The sequence below is a fragment of the Echinococcus granulosus genome (assembly GCF_000524195.1).
Source record: "Echinococcus granulosus chromosome Unknown EG_S00029, whole genome shotgun sequence".
Classification (NCBI taxonomy): domain Eukaryota; kingdom Metazoa; phylum Platyhelminthes; class Cestoda; order Cyclophyllidea; family Taeniidae; genus Echinococcus; species Echinococcus granulosus.
The window spans coordinates 318,206-335,536 of NW_020170409.1; the positions used below are offsets into that span (position 1 = coordinate 318,206).

Here is a 17,331-nt window from a genome sequence, read left to right on the forward strand (position 1 = left end):
CGTTGTAATGGCCTAGGCGAGAGATTGGCCAAGAAGAGCCCCGGGAACGACGATCAAAAGGGGAGTGTTACTATGCAATACGTTGGTTATTTAAATCCCAGTTTTGGTAAGGAGCCACTTAGAGACTCTGCCATTGTACCTCCACTGAGTGGCCTGGCCTTTGGACCATACCAGTGACCCCAAGCTTTGCTGTACGTCGAAGACATATATTTGGACCTAGTATTATGTCTTCCTCCGCCTTTGAAGAAGCCTCGAGGAGCTACAGTACACAGCTGATAGAACTGCTGCGGCGGCATATTCCATTTAACCCTACACACTAGTTACAAGTCTCAGAGGAGAGTCAGCCAATGTTCTAGTGTGATACAAGTTGCTAGTTTTTAAGACCTCTGTAGTAGAAAAGCAAAATCAATTCCCATCGGCGTGGTGGTCGAAGCATTGAAAATTGAAGATGCATACAATCGGGCATCCAACCATCACCTTCACTCCAGAATGTGAAAAAAGTTATGCCTCTCAAAAATAGTGAGAATTGCAAGAGCCTCAGACCGTGGGCACCCAATTTCTGTCCCTCAAACGTTCTGTTGCCGGCGCACAACTTGATACAACCAGTTCTCACAAATGTCATCTCTTTGCATTAATAAAGGACAAAACAGACACACCAACAATCCACACAAAGAGTCGCGCCTACAAAAATCAAGCCTTCCAAGTTGCATTGCATTTCTAGTGGCGTCCTGCAGTCGCTTCGTAAGTAACTTTTTCTGCCAATTCACTGCCAATGATTCTTTCGACGATTTAAATAATTAATCAAACTAGAGCCGCTTGGTTGGAAGGATAATGAGATAACCTTTCTCTGGTAGGAATAAAGGCACAGTATTTACTCCACGGAGCATTTTCACCACACCCAATAAATGTATTTGCCTACAAAAATCCATCATTCGGATATTCTCGCTCTAGCATTACCTTCGATACAACCTTTGAGAGGAGTGAGAATGAAGATCGATCTTGTGGAACCCCTCGTCCTTGACTGATGCGCTTTTGCTCAAAAGAACGTCTATTCTTGACAGGAGGCACTGCTTTTGGAAACTAACCCATACACCTCGTTCGTTTCACTTCATCTTTTTCGCTCGACGAAAAGTTGGACCAAAACTTATTTACAAAATTTGGCAAGCTAAAGGCAGCCTCAGAAAACCTACCCAAGCCACCCCACTCCACTTTGGGAGACACGTTCTCTGCATTTATCACCCCCAGGCTTTCGAGCACGCGACGAGACCCCTAACGATTGCCGACATTTGAAAACGGCGGTCGTCTTGAGGACATCCACAGCTAATTTGTGCACAATCTCTTCATGGAAATTTGAAAAAAAACCTAACAATGCAAAGAAACTCAGTAACGTGGAGCTAATGATTAATTGTTAAATGTATTCAACATCTCATTTTATGGACAGAAAGTGTGTGAAAAAAGTGGAGTTATTTGTAAGCAGATCATTTTCTCGGGATAAACTCCTACTACAGATAGGAATAAATCTACTTAGTGGTTCCAGTCTTCCGCAGTACGCCATTCGGCTCACACCCACCTCGTAAACAGTGACCTTGTAAATGCCATTTCACCTTAAATGGCCCCCTACGTGCAATACATTTGGCTCTTAGTTGCATACAACCATAAACCCAAATGTTTACCCTGCTTTCATTCTGAGAAGCCTGACAGCCACAGTGCTACATTATTGCATCAGTGTAAATGCTTGTGATAAGAAGAGGTGAAAGCAAATAGGATTAAGAAGGTAACACCGAAGGCACGTTGCAAGGCGGTTCGGTTGACTCCGCTAAAAATGCCTTCATAAACATAAATAATGCAAAAAGGCTGAAGAAAAAAGGCACCGATGGCACAGTGACGGAGTACCTACGGACTCGTCGGCTGCGTCTGTTTGATGAAACCGTACTCGACGAGTTTACGCATCGCCGCAGACGCAATGTCCCGAGTCTTCTTGCGATCCGCCTTAGCCTCTTCGCGTACTGCAGCCTTCGGACGACCCTGTCGGCATGAACCAATTAAAGAGGTATTTTAACCTGTTAACATCCTCTTCACACTTGATACATATCATAAAAAAAGGACGTTTGTCCCAGTCTAGTAAGCGGTTTCCAAAGCATCGACTAGATTGCGACCAAACAATGGTGACGTCGACCTTCAACGGCTACCCCAGTCCCGCAATGTGCAGGAAATCTATTAGCAAGGGAAGCAACACTAGCCGTGAATTATTAGGAAGGGTTAATGGCGGAGCTGTCTACCGTACCCATATGAAGTTGTCAACTGAGTGAACAAGTGATACCTCCTCCACTTCTCCACTAGGTGGATAAAACCCAGATAGGCATGACTGGGCAGCATTGAAGTGAAAGTGACAAGGAGGAATAAACGTACAACCCTGCCCTCACTGAACGATGTCAAACCCGATCCTTTGTTATTTAACTCTGCTTTTAAGCCAGTGTTCCTGCAACTAGCTATGGATGCCCCTGATGGTCAGCACATTCTCCCATCCCCTAACAGACCGAACAGACCCAGACTGCAGATCCAGTGGAGTTGCCAAGAAGGATCAATGGCACTGCAAATGGATATCTTCTCAGTTGTATGGAAATTCGTTGACTGGCACAGCTGATTCGTGGGCGCTTTTCTTACACCACCAGTCAGGTAGTGATGGCCGACGCGGGAGTTTGACCTAGGAGAGTGCTGTAGACGACACTCGAAAGAGAAGAGGAGCTACGTAATACGTTAGTTGTTTGTTTAGCTCCCATTTTTGGTAAAGGGTCCACTTAGATATTCCGCCAATGTACCTTTGTCAGGTGAGCTGGCCTCCGGGCCATGCCGGTAACCCAAAGCCCTATCGGACACCGACAATACGTATTCTGCCTAGGCATTATGCCTTCTTCAGTCTTTGAGGAAGTCTCGAGACGCCACATCGATGGCAAGGACAACCCTCCTCTAGATGGTTTTGAACTGGACAGAAAATTGGACAATGCTTTTGGCTAACTGGATCCATAAAGCCAACTAGAAGGTTTCAACACGATCTTATTCTAGTAGAGAGTTACGCCAAGGCCTGAGCCGGGGGACAAGGGCAATCACTAATAGTTGAAACCACAAATGACAAAATCGGATCATTGAGTTTGCGAAAGATTAACGCTGATTTGGTTTTATAAATTACATGAAGATTGTCATCAATGGCGTACAAAAACGACCGATACCACTTTAGTATCTTCATTGGTATCTTACGCATTTCTTAATTATCAGAAGGAATGAAAGGTCTTGACAACGCCTGTTCATAAAAATAACGTCAACTTCAGCACAACAAACCAGGTAAATTCTTCCAAAAAATCGTAAAATGATTTTTAGAGATATTTTTCGCCAATTTTCAGGTCCAGGATCCAACTTTGGCTTCCTTGCACACTTTCGCAGCAATATTAGTGGATAAATAGCGATTCCATGGAATACTACTTTGTTTTTCTGACACAAGGAAAGGCTCTCCGGATTCTTGAACAATCCGCTAATTTTATTGCCAAATATTTCTTTTACTTGTAACCCAGACTGCGATCCCCAAACGAATGACCTTCACTGTATTTTTAGCATTTATTTAAAGCTCGTCACTTTCACTTCCCACTCGCAGAGGTGGCAGAGACCGAATCAGTGATTTGAAACAGAAACAGTTCATTTGCTATCACTTTAAGAAGTTTTGGTTTATCTCTTCCAAATCTAACATTTGAACTATTGCCCATCGGAAATCCAATTCAAGCACAGAATGTTCTTTCCCGTACGAGAATGTCCATTCGATGCAATGGGCCTCCACTCCAATCCCTTTCTCGTTTGAACTGATGGTGAAACACTCAGAAATGCATAGCTTTCGCCAAAATTTTCTTCCGTAAAAGACCGGAGGTTTCACGGAAGAAAATTGCCCCATTCTTTATCTTCTGAGGACGCAAAAGGAAAGCGTGGTGTTTCATTGGTGTTGTTTTAGTAGAATCCAAAAGAATCCCATCTCTCCGGCCTCCAGCCCCCTTATTTCTGTTATCTGAATGTGACAACCTGCGATAAAGTTGCCTTCAATCATTGAAAATTCGATCTTGATGAATTGGTCATTTAAAGGATAAGTGATTGCTGTTTTTAGCTCGGCAAACTTGCTTCTTAAAGCCTCGTGGTGATGGTGCTAAGTCACCTTCGAGTTGGTCAAAGACAAACGGGAAGTCAAAGCACGAGACACACCCTAATCCAACTGGAAATTTGGATTTCACAGGCATGCTTGCTCAAAAAGGAGCATTACCGCGGCGCTATAATAAGTGCCAAGCCCGTCATATTACTCCGCCTAAAAACCAGAGCGCGCAGTGTGGGCCGAAAACGGTAGTACATGTATGCAGCGGTGTTTGATGGTAAAGTTGCCCATGAAAGAAGGCACCAAAGCCGTACGGTCCAATAATAGCACGCTCAGACAGTTAACTGAATGATGACAACATTTCAAAGACTACCGGGCGTGTGCCCGTCAGCAACAAATCCGACCGTGGTGATTCTCAGCAAACAGCCTCAGCAGTCATTCCTGTCAGTGTGTGGAACATCAGATCCCGGACGCCTGATCGACGCACAACTACCCGGTTGTGAAATTACCCAATAGACGAATCTTCCTGTAGCAATGGTGAACAAGACAGCTTCCCGTTTTTAATCGGCGTGGAATAGTTAAGTAATCCGATGGGTGAAAATATTTTCTCATTAAAGTTGTGTTCCATGTGTTATTCGAACGCTGTGGCCAATTCTACTCTATAATTTAACTCTTTTTTGCGCACTCGAAAGTCTTGGTTTAATTTGAGCCCTCTCCTAAATGACTAGAGGCAGAGATTAGCCATCACAAAGACGATAGCGATGCCAAAATGAGATGCAGATGAACGCACTTGACCGAGAACGATGGCCTCTGGCGGTAGAACCTCGGTGTCAGAGATATCTGGAAGGTGTTGGAGGTAGTCGATGAGCTCCACCAAGCGGGAGTCGACTATATCACGGGCAATTTCGCTGCCACCACAGACAATTAGGTTGCGCAAGAGAAAGACGACGCGGTGCTGAATGGTCGGCGACGGGTGTGCTGCCAGTACCTCCATCTTTTCCTTCCACTTGTCCACCTGATTTGAAAATAAAAAGCAGAAATAAACAGAAGCAGTTGTTCGCAAATGACAAGAAAATCAACTAAATACAGAGGTGTCAAAGTTAATCTTTCAAATCGCAAGTGGTAGTAGCTTTAGAAGCAAGAGAAAAATGCAAACCTGGGTGATTTTGCGCAAGATGCCGGGATCGTGGGACATGGTGGCGAGAGCACCGGCAGCAGCTCGCACCAGGAAGATGTTCTTCTCGTCGTAGCAGTAGAGTGTCAACAGCTTCACCACCTCTGACCCACTCGACCCACAAGCTACGCTGCCCGCCGTCTCGGCTGAAAGTTCGCCTCCACAGGCCACCACCACTGCAGGGTGCTGCGCGAGGTTACTGAAACACTCCACTGCTGCACGACGCAACTCCTCATGATCCTCGAACATGTAGTGCTCTACCTTCGGCAGGGCGCCCTCCTGCAGCATTCGACAACTGCATCCAGGTAGCAGAAACGATAGTTCAGTTTTACTCGCATGTGACAGAGGGGTTCTTTTCAAAGCCCCGCAATTCAGCTATCACATCGGTGGCATGAAATTTTGTTCTTACTACATACGTTGCAAATCTCCCAGGACTTTTGCGTTTCTTCAGAGATGAATTCAAACACCACATTAGCTTAGAAAGGCTGTCTCCTTCGTGACTTCCCACACTGATGACAGTGAAACAGCAGGACAACAATGGATCCCCTGCAATTTTCAGCTGTACTCTTGTCAATTAAGCCATTGTACTTCGGGAGTTGCTGATATTTACTCCAGCCCTTAGCTCCTTTCGCTACTTTAGCCCGCACTACATCGTTGCCACAATTTCAAAAAGAGCGCATCTTTTCCCAATTTTCGGAAATCCTTCGTGAAATCACTTTGTAGATGTATGGCCGGCGAGAGTAGGCTTAGTGTACAGTATACGTGAGCGGCTGATTCTAGCCCTTAAATTAACGGAGTGTGAATTTAGAACTAAGTCCGTCATTTTTAGCATGCTTCAAGGGGGAAAAAGTAAGGAAGTTGTTCAGAGTCCTCCCATCTAAAACATACCCCTTTTATCTCAGCGGATAGGTAAATTATTAGCACCTATGGCGACAAAATGTATTGCCTATTGCTTTCACAAGTAGACTGGCAATTTGCCGAGTCTGAAAGAGGTGGCACCAACTCGTGTTCCAAACACAGATGTTTTCACATCACCGTCCTTAAATTTGACTCATTTTTGTGATTGAATCGCCTTTTAGGAAGGCACGCCTCCCTTAAACTAGCCATCGGTGTGCTGTATGATCCCGGAAAAGGATCAACCACTACAGCCCGGATGCATGGTGCCAACAATGATCAGTGTCTTGATGCCACGACATCTGGTCCAGGCTGCTGGTCACTCAGTCCTTCTGTGAGCCAAAAAAACAAGCCATGCTCCAAATTAGTGTTCTCTGGGGAAGACTGAGAAGTTACAGTGTCAGCAAATTTTACGAGTCATTTGATGCAAAGGTAGTTAGTTTTTTCAAAAATGAAGGAATGAATCGGAATGAATCATGTAAGAACCAGCATAACCCTGATCCTGATGTTCAATGTCCACTTACACTAACCAAACACGATCCATCTGCGATAAATAATAAAGTTGATCGCCTCTCCACTAATCTTTGAATAGAGAGGTGAGATGAAAATGAGTTAAAAACAAACACTAGTGTTATACCGATGCTTATGGTCCAAGGAGGCGAGGTTGGTGAGGGCAAGCAGGCCCTCAAAATTCTGCAGAGCTGGACATTCCATATCGAGAAGTTGAAGCAGTGGCCGTATCACCTCCAGAGACTGAAGAGAAGCAAAAAAATCAGAAATGCGACAAAATTGTCTGAAATGGTCAGGACTTTGTGAGTGAAGTCGTGAAAAATTGCCCTTCGGAAATCGGAGAGGGTTCGTGAAGAAAGGCAAACTAGTAAACCACAGTGCCGTCAAAGCAAACGGTGTAAAAGAATCATATAACTGGAATTTTTTGCGATTTGTAAAGTGTATACGATTGACCACAGCTATGCATTGTAAGCGGGGATGAAAACATATCAGTTCGCTAAGACGGAGCTATTTCACCCTATTTTCAACCCTCATTCTATAGAGCATAGGTTCCGCTTGATGGGTGTGATTGAGCTGGTCTGCTTCACAAACCGAGGCTAACCGGGCACCAAAGCTGAAGTTGCACAAGCTTGTCACTTAGCCTCTGCAGTTGGTGCAATACGCAACAGTAGAAGTCACAACTCAAAAATGATCTAAGAGATGCAATTTGGTTGGTGAGCCATTCAAATAATTCGAGAATAATGTGTCAGCAGCAATTCGCAGTCACGTCTGATATGTGTGAAGAAACATTGCGTTTGCATTCACATTAGCCGAAAGGAGCAAAGTCGTTGTAAGAGCTAAGCAAATGTGACTCGCTCAACAACCTCCAAAGGTCATCACTTTTCTGTTCCTCATGTCTTTCATCTGTCAAAAATGAGCCATGTATTTTGAATTATTTCCCGATTGACCTGTACTAAGAACCGGCCTTTGTACTCAAGTGCTCAACCACTCGCTACTCAACCCACGTTCCTAAAATAGGCACCATTGTCTTGTGGGTGCCTTTGTCTGTGTGTATATGCGGTGAAATGGCGATAGAATTGTTTTCCTTGCTGAGGGCCAAAAAATCACGGTTGAGGCTTTCTATTCGATACAACTCCAGCGTGCCCTAGAAAAAGTCTTTTTCTTCAGAAAGAGCCACCAATATTTAACCGGTCAAAAGGAAGTCCCATTATTGTCCTGTCCATGCTGGACAATGAAACAACTGTGACCACAACGTCTGCCTGGGAGAATGCCGCACTGCCTCATCTCACCCATGCACTCCCCAATGGTACGCCTCCAAGTGGTGATCACCACTTCTCCCTCGCATTAGACTATCACACGCCAAATGGGTATATAGTCAAACAGACAGTTAGAGGACTAAATTGAGATAGATATAATAAAAACGAAATTAACTTGCAAAACTGGCTGTAAGCTTCTATCCCGGCGGGAAAACAGTTTACACTGAAACAGGTTGTATTGTCCATCTTTCAAACGAGGAGTGCGGTTGAAGAAGCTTTCTGAAGTCGGCTAACCAGTGTTACGCAAAACCATACGAGCTTATTTGGCTACCTTATGGGGCTCAAACTCTCCACGAATACAACTAAATAATAATGAAACAACCTTCCATTTAAATCTGTAAGTTCTCAGAAAACATTTCTCCATAGCTCAAGAGGGTGTGGTCGTTTCGTCACTAAATCAGTGCGGAACCATAAAATTGTCAGAACTAAGACAGCAAAATACCTTATAATATTTTTACAAAGTAGAGGTATAAAAGACAAACTTTTCTTCATTTTCAACACAAAAACATTTGAAATTCGCATTCATGACCTTTTGTCGTGACAGACATCTCAACTAAAAATAGATGATGAAAGTTGAGAATCCAGGTCTATCACACAACACAAATCGAATTTCCGGGTGCGGGACGAAATCCAAACATTTTTATTGAACTCCTATAAAGATAAGAAGTTTCTATGGAAAATTTTTTTGCCATTAGCTCACCCGCTCTCCGGGGAACGTGAGTCGAGGATCCGCCGTGATTGTCAGCTTTGCGAGGGCCTGAGAAGCCACGTGCTTCCCTTCGTCCGTGTTGCCTTCTAATGACAAATTGAGCAGTGCCTTTCCAGCGCCCGCAGACACCAACAAACCGCGACGATCAACACACTCAGTGCACGACAGGTAGATCCTGCAGAATGGCAACCACATCGTTAAAAAATCGTACTACTAATCAGTTTAATGGTAGATTGGCCTTTGTTTTACCTTGAGACCACCTCACGAACTTGTGGCTGAGCGGCGGATGTTTTTGTCACCAGCTTGGTTGTCAAGTTGTGTAGGCAAGTGGCTAGACCAGCATCGATCATTTTCTGACGTCTCTGAGTCACCACTTTCGGTTCATCCGCCTCGTGCTTCTCCGGGATGTGCTGTTTCGCAAACTTGGCAAGCTCCAGCATTTCTGGAGTGATCTCCTTCTCCACGAAACTATTGGTCAAGTTGGCGAGGAGACTGACAAGTGGGAACGCGGTGTCATAATACCCCAGCTAGATAAGACAGCTTAGGTCAAATTGATGTGAATTTTAAGTTTCTATTATCTTTGCCTCTTCACCTACCTCAGCAACTTTGTAGACAGCAATGAGCAGTACCTCATCCTTAATCAAGGCCTCTTTAACTTCACCATTCAAGCTGAGGTACGCCAACCCGTCAATAGCCCAACGCATCGAGGTCGCATCACTACGCACCCCAGTCTCTGGCTTTCCGCTTGCAGATTCTCCAAGAAGGAGTCTACGACAGGCCTTCATAAGAATCACCGTCGAACCATCGGCCATGATCTTTATGCTGGCGTCCCCCCCACCTAATACGCCAAGTTTGCATAGGCCCTAAAAAATCACATCTGCTTATAAATGTCAGTAGGTGAAAATGCTGCAGACTAACGATTGACGCACGAGAAGAGCGCGAACTTTGACACCGTCATCGGGTGACTTGTAGAGGGTACGTAGAATGGGCACAGCCTGATTAATAATAGCCATGCACTTATCCTTCTTGTTAGTTGCCAGGATTATAGTGTCCAATGCAATGGTCTGGTAGGCTAGGTTCTCTGACTGGGAAAGAAGAAGGAGACCTTCTAGAACGCCTTCGGTGGCAAGGACACGCGAACCAACTTCGTAGGGTCCACTGAACAGAGTTCCAATCACAGCCGCCGCTTCCACCTTGCTCTCGATGAACTTGTCTGTCAGCAGCTCCCTATTAGCATGCCAAGAAAAGTTGCCAACATTGAAGATATCTTGTTATCAAGTCCAACAGGGAGGTGCAGAAGATTGCCTAGTTAAGAGCACATTCAGTTGTGCCAGTTTCCCTATCGCCTTAGTTATAATTACATTCTCGGCACCTTAGCGTAATCCTCATGTCCATAGCTCCCAACCCATCTGTGCATTAATAATAGGCCCTGCACCCTGGTGCGCCTCAAAACGCCCCCAGGTGAGCTCGGACATTGGGAAACAATGCAATAAAAAAAGTAGAAAAGTAGATTTAGCCAAGCGACGAGGCTATAAAATGATCATGAAACCTACCAAAAGTAGAGCTCAGAGAAGGATTGGGAAATTGGGACAAAAAGACTAACCAGGAGCGAAAATCCTAACTGATATGGTCTGAGTTGTCGGAAAAAAACTAGGTGATACAGCAGTAGCAATAGGCATACATGACAAACTCGCCACAAGTTTGGCTGAAGCGCTGGCGGTCTTGGTCGGAGCGGAGGTCGTTGAAAAGGCGCGAGAGAAGGCAAGCGACAAGCATGCGAGTGTTGGCAGAAGTCTTAAGCACCCCACCCCTGGAGATCTCCGGCAGCCCCTCTCCCCTTGAGTCCTCCTCCAGCAAGTGTTTGTGGCGCGGCTTCACCGACGCCACCCCTGCCACCTGTGACTGCTCCGCTGACACCATTAGTGTCGTTGGGCAGGTTGCCGCTGCCACCTCTAGAATGCGCTCAAAGTTACCTGGTAAGGCAGAAAGACGTGGGATTCTGACAGGAAGATTCATATCGTCTGTTTATCTCAATCATTTTGCGTCCTCACTCCTCGGTGGATCCGGACAGTTTGCACTGTCACAGGATTGGTTAGTTGACCCTAACTATTGTACATGCCCACACGCTCCTACCACACTGAACTTGGGCTGATGGGAATGTGAATCATCTCGTTCACTTCCCATAGCCCTTGTGTGCTACTTTCTTGGCAACTCAGTTCCATGAATATCTGCGTTTTATCGAAACCCCGTCGTTTTTATGAATTCGCATTTCAACACAGGGCTTACACGTACCCTATAGCAGATTCTACGTGAAATGTTCTCCGTAAGTTAGCAACCAAATAGGATAATCATCATCTTTGATTCTGGGAAAGTAGTCCAAATATTGGTGGATCGACGTATGGGTAGGTGAGTGAATGGATAAATGGATGGATGGAATCGTGGTGAGGTAATCATCAATTTGAACTGGTATCACATCGCAGCAGCAGGAAGAGAAAGGCAGGTTTTGTAATAGAAAACCCACCCTCGGCAGTGACAATGCGTTCGGTCCAGCCGATGCCTGTCTCGGAGGGAATGATCCAGGTCAGTAGTTGTAGAAGGATGTCTCTAGCGGCAGCCTCGAGACGGTAGCTGTTTGTAGATCGGAGGACCTGCTCTAAAATCTTTGCCACTGGACCCTCCAACTCTGCTTCTGTCACGAACAAAAGCAACAAAGACTGATTTAGTTAAGGTCTCTTCAGTCTCCACAACAGTAGCCGAGTTATGCGCATTCCGACTATACTGGTATTGGTTAAATACGCAGACTCTTCAGTTTCTGCGGTTTGCATGGTCCATGCCTACGGCTTCTCGACCTTTTCATATTCTAACACTAAACGGCCCGTCTATATTAACGTCTAATAACCATTTCAAAGAGGTTTCAGGTAGCCACTTCGGAGGTGGTGGTAAGTTAACCCTACACAAATGAACAGCAATTGTGATTTCATTGACTGCACAGCAGGCATAAACTACACGGAGGGAGAGCATCTGCTGTAAATGACTGAATCTGCAGAGCTGCGTACCAGAATAGTAGGCCCTGTGAATTATGTATTTTATTTTAAAAATGCAGAAGCCCAAACAAGCTTGCAGAAATGGAGATTTACGCATGTCAATGGACAATGCATTGCAGGCTTCTAAACATTTGAGAGTCTGCACATTTAACTGCATAATAACGCGGCACCAATTCACCAGTTTAATGAAAGAACCGCTTTTACTAAATGCGTGGCCCCTACAGTTAAAACCCATTTGCCTTGAAGTTTTCACGACACCAAGAGGCTACTTCTACTTGATTTCAGAGAACAAGGCGAAATTATTTAACACTAAAGCAAGACAACACATTAGGTCAATAAGGCTTTCTATGGTCTAAAAACACCTCACTACATCATTAAAACTCAAAAAATCATAATCTTCTTTAAATAACTTACAAAGTTATTTTTAATAACGGAGTGACCGAGAGCTTGACAAAAACTCATTTTGCGTTAATGAACTACTTCTAAAACCAACTTAGGTGGTGTGATATTCCTCTAACAGAACTAAAAAAACCAACGAAGATCAATTATTTGGACATGACTTTGTTTCGGCCAACGTAATCCGATTCTTGTTAAGCCTGACTCCATCTCGTTTAGCGAGGACCAGGTTCTTAGTAGACACCCACCGAATTTGAGAAATGAATAAGAAATATCAATTCCAACGTGTCAAAGGAATGCTTTCGTTAAACTATTCTGAGGAAAAACTCTTTTACTCATTATTTAACTACTGAATCCGTAGAATCGATGCTAGGCAATGAATCCGTCAGATCAAACTCTGCCTCTGAAAGGAGAAAATGATATTTTCAAAACAGCTGTGATCAGTCACATCATGAGACACTTCAACTCTGACCCCGGTCTGGCTGCCTTGCCGGTAACGAGAATGGTGAAGGCGATTAAAAAATCGATAAGCGCGGAGGCACCGACTGCACGCTACGTGCGAGTGCGTGTGTGGTGCGTGATAGGGCAGCCAGGAGGAAAAGATGGTGGCACGCAGCGTAACTGCCATCTTCTGCGCCACAAGGGCAATATTGTGCCAAGGGACATGCAATGACATTTATTTTTACTGCTGTGTAAGGTGCTGAGGAAAATTCGGGTAAAGAGGAGAGAGTGTTCAGCTGAATGGGGTAAATTAGCCAACCATCGGTCGTAACAAGAAGCATTGGGCTCGTGAAGGCGTCTGTTTTAAAAAAGTCATCTTTAAATCGATAGAAAGAAGCATCAGATAATATCCACAGAATTATGTACAACTCAAAATAAGCACCAATTAACAATTTTCCTTAAAGAAATTTCATAAGGTAGAGTCTATCAGGCTGTACAAATACGTCTTGAAATTCAAACGCCGCATGTAACCACACACAAGAGCCCATATTAAAGAAATTATTAATTATCTTCACCTTTAAATAAACGTCGTTAGTTCCCTGTGGAATGGCAGCCTATAACGTCGTTATATTCCGAAGGAACAATGCATTGCCTACGCAACAAAAGTAGCGGTATCTTCACAGCTAATGATAAATTGTTTGTAGTGGTCGTTGCTGCTAAAAGGTAAATTGAGTAGTAAAAACCAAATAAATAAAAATGAAGTTCCACAAAGTAAGGAAGTGCCCAGTGTAGGCACTAAGCATTTCATCAGTAAAGGATTAACCTAAGAAATAACGGATGCCCCACTGGTGAAATTTATTGGCACGTAAACCTACAAAATGACAACCACAAAAGGGAACAAAAAATATTTGACAGACTGAAAATGCGCAATTCATCAACAATCAGTGCTACTATCAGGAAATAAACTGAGTACAAAAGCACAAGATTAGCTGGGTTGGAGTTTCAGAGGAAGGAGCCGTACTATGTGAAGTACATATCACACTTGAGGAATCGGGAAAAGAAAGTAGGTAGGTTGCCTAAGTTGCAAGCAGCTAAATTGACCATGTCAGGAGAAAACTATCAATGTAAGTGCAGAACAGCAGCGTGAACTTAAAATCCTCTATTTTTCGCAGCAGTGAGCAGGGTCTCAAGTTAAAGGAAAACTAAACAACCAACTTTAAATCAGCTCTATGAAAATTTGCAACCAATAAACAAATTAGAAGGAAGAAAATATTATTTTCCTTAAAATAAAGCCAATAATAAGTGCATGCTGATGCTGGGTTGGCGATGGTTACTACTGCTAGTGAAATGATGGATTAATTTGATTAAAGAACCGAAGAACGATAACGTGTCTCAGCAAGATAAATCGAGAAGATGGCAACTTACCAAGTTTGTAGGGTGGGTAGACCTCCTTGGGAAGGAACGATTGAGCCAGAGACTTATTCCGCTTCGCAAGCTCCACAGCGGCATCGCGCGCCTTTTGATAAGCCCGAATTTGCGTTAAACTCTCCAAAAGGTGCGATAAGAACTTGCACATATGGGTAGACACATCCGCAGAAGGTGACATCACTCGACCAATGATGTACTTCAGCGTCATTTTGTCAAAGATGGTGACACTCTGAGGAGTAGAGCCAAGAATGAGCTGGAATGATGTGCGGCAGAATCATGCAGAGCAGCAACGAATGCCAACTTACCAAGCTAGGTACAGTTCTCATAATATTCTCCAACAATAAAAGAGCGAGGTTAGCGATTTGATTATTTGGATGATTAATAAGGTCAAAAATTTTGTTACTGCTGGGATGCAACCAAACTTCGTTAGATGCTGTCTTATCCTCCTCCTTTATTAGTGCAATTAAATTTCTAAGAGCCTATAACAATTAGTAAAAAACAGCATTTGCGTATCCTCACAGGCTCAATGAGATCAACAGGAGATTTTTCATCAGCAAGTATGGAAAACATTGAATTGATTTTCCCTTTCAAGCTAAATGCCGATTCCCTCTTCTGAACAACGCACGATTCAACACGGTGAATAAGGTCCTTGACAGCTTTGTTATTCGGTTCAAGTTGAATAAGTTTCTGTGCATCAGCAATCGATTCCTTTAGATCTCCTATCTTCTCATAGGCAACGGAACGGCGATAAAGAGCCTTCGTATCAAAAGGCAATATCTTAAGAGCTGAAATATTTGACTTGGTGGAAAAAAATTATTACCTTCAGTTGCTGCCTTTATGGCCTCATCATAATTACATAACTTTAAGAAGCACTGCGCCAGGTTGCGATATGCAATCTGTTGGCAACTCTCATCACCATTAGACCTTTTTACGCATTCTTGGTACGATTTGACTGCTTCCAAATAATTGCCTTCTGAAAAAAATGAATTCCCTCTCACACGCAATTCCTCAGGCGACTCCGTCATCATACACCAATTTAGAAGCTGCGCGCCTTGAGGTCATCAAATTGGCTACTCACTTATTGCCGTCGATACAGATAAACAATACTATTAACACTTTAAAACTATCCTGTCTTTAGTTTTTTTAATAGCAGCATCATAGCCTTGATTTGATTAAAACTGCATTTTTAATTAAGTGTTACATAAAATATAAGGATTGCGAATTATCGACCATAAGCCACGCGCGTAAAGTTTATAATGTTTGGAAGTATCTTCTATATAATATACTTAAAAATGAGATGCCTTATTATTTTGCTTATCTCTTTGTAAAGTTGCTTGCATTTAAATGGTTTGAGTCGTCTGCTCATTACCTTTTAATTTTGCTCTTGGCTATCCTAAATATATTTAAGGGCTATCTTTGAAAACTCTAACGCTATATTTCAGCAACTTAGTCCATCTTGAGAGCGATACGCGATATAACAACTTTATGCTTGATGTATGATGGCCGAGCAATATGTGTTCCATGATGCTAAGGATCGTAATTCGGTATGCCAAAGATGCAGTTGAACAACATATCATTTTCCTTAGCACGTCCAGAACTCACCACCATAAATAAGTGTTGCAACTTTATGGTAAATGCAGTAAATGGAAGTCATCTAAGTTATTACGAATATACCAAGTTCTAGACCGTGAGCACTTGATTCAATAAATGAAAAGATGATTATGTAGTACGATAGTGGTCTATCCCTCGGCATTGGTGAGGCGCCACTTTTGTACTTTGAATTAGCCCCCTGTACCTTGCTGGGTGGGCTGGTCTTTTGGGCCATGCCAATAGCCCAGACGCCTTCTCCGAGCTGAATATATATATTCTGCCCGAGTATTGTGTCTTCTTTCTTCTTCAGGGAGTCTCGGGACGCTACAGTTAAACGACTTAACAGTTCCGGTTTCCCTAGATTGCGACCCAGATCTTCAAACAAAGTACTTCCGCCAGCCCAAGTGTCAGCAAGAGATTACCATTAGATGACCACACCAAAGAAAGAACTTTCCTTCCTTCTCAGATAAACAATAAATGCTATTCTCGAAGGGGAATAAAGATGATCGGCGTAAACAACGTGCAGGTCGATGATCTCAGAGTCCTATTTACAATTCCTTGGCTGGCGCTTATAGATAGGGTAGACACAAGCACACAAAGGAGGGAAGGTCGTAAATCAAACGGACAGGTAGCGACAAACAGAAAAATTAGTGAGCGCAGAAGTCCAGCTAGGGGTCAGCGAAACCGGAGTCGACCATCTGGCCCGAGAAGCAGGCAGACTGGGCCATCATTGGCACTGCGTCCTTTATAGTGACAGTGGCAGAGGACGGGAGGGTGCGACAGTTGCGACGTTGAGACGACTCACCTGTTCCTGTCACCATTTCAAAGGACGATTCGAAGGGCGAGGTGTACCATGACTTTACGATGCCTACACCCCGTCTTCGAAATGACTGCCTCTGAGGAGTAGTATAGGCGCCTGGAACAACCCCAGGGAAGAAAAGATTTCAATTCAGCGAAAACAGGATACCTCTGACTTTAGGAGTAGGTGAATTGGGAAATGAGTGCTCAAACCCTTCATGAGAAACTGGCGCTATCTCAATACTCCTTCGATGTGTTTGTCTAGGACTCTGATTATCAATTAGAATCGGGAATGCAAATTATTCCGCTCTAGTAATAAACGCTGCGATTACATGAAGCACTAGTTTCGGATGGCATATTAGCTACAAACCAAAACCAACTCTGTTAATAGAAGAAGATTTGAAAGGCTCTGATGACCAATTTAAAGGTGGATGGGTGGTTAAAAAGTGAAGGAGCTGAGATTAATACCATCATCCCTTCCTAAGGTATGAGCAGCACATGGCTTTGAGTGAGATTAGGAATGAGAGGCGAACCATATGCCGTTGTTTATTTTCATTTACTAGTGCATTCAAGTAATTTTAAAGTATTGTAGAACAAAATGTTTAAAAGAGACCCATTGCACAAACCCGAAATGTCGGAACTACTGATGAAAATCCTTCGGGAAGCAGTTGGATGAAGGGCAAGAATGGGGTGCTCAATGATCACCGTTTTAACAAATGTAAGCATCAAGTATGAATAATAACTCATATCTGACCGGATAGTTCGGAAGATTCCAGTTCGAGGAGGACTGTGATAGAGGTATGATCGAAGAGGTGAAGCTCGAGATTGTTCCCCCCCCCCCCCCCCCAAATTCGCCAGAGTTTAGTGAGTCAGAGGATGATAACATCAACATTAACAGTCTGCAG

The 17,331-nt window shown here is 43.7% G+C and overlaps 2 protein-coding genes across 2 annotated transcripts in view; both read right to left on the reverse strand. All coding sequences in view use genetic code 11, as the record gives it.

Annotated features, from left to right (window-relative positions):
* Positions 1-1,893: 1,893 nt before the first annotated feature.
* EGR_04565 (Protein unc-45 A) lies at positions 1,894-15,066 on the reverse strand (the record flags this gene model as incomplete). Its single annotated transcript, XM_024493814.1, has 15 exons — positions 1,894-2,025; positions 2,665-2,745; positions 4,917-5,141; positions 5,283-5,595; positions 6,832-6,947; positions 8,721-8,904; positions 8,979-9,256; positions 9,326-9,592; positions 9,659-9,956; positions 10,411-10,702; positions 11,251-11,418; positions 14,036-14,267; positions 14,344-14,517; positions 14,558-14,794; positions 15,037-15,066. The coding sequence occupies 15 exons, from the start codon at positions 15,064-15,066 to the stop codon at positions 1,894-1,896; spliced, it is 3,027 nt and encodes a 1,008-aa protein (XP_024351742.1).
* A 1,230-nt stretch (positions 15,067-16,296) lies between these two features.
* Positions 16,297-17,331, reverse strand: part of EGR_04566 (hypothetical protein) — a gene marked incomplete at both ends in the record, with an annotated part of 25,340 nt that continues 24,305 nt past the window's right edge. The window contains one exon of the mRNA XM_024493815.1: positions 16,297-16,544. Coding sequence (XP_024351743.1) covers positions 16,297-16,544 — 248 coding nt within the window. The remainder of the gene's footprint in view (positions 16,545-17,331) is intronic.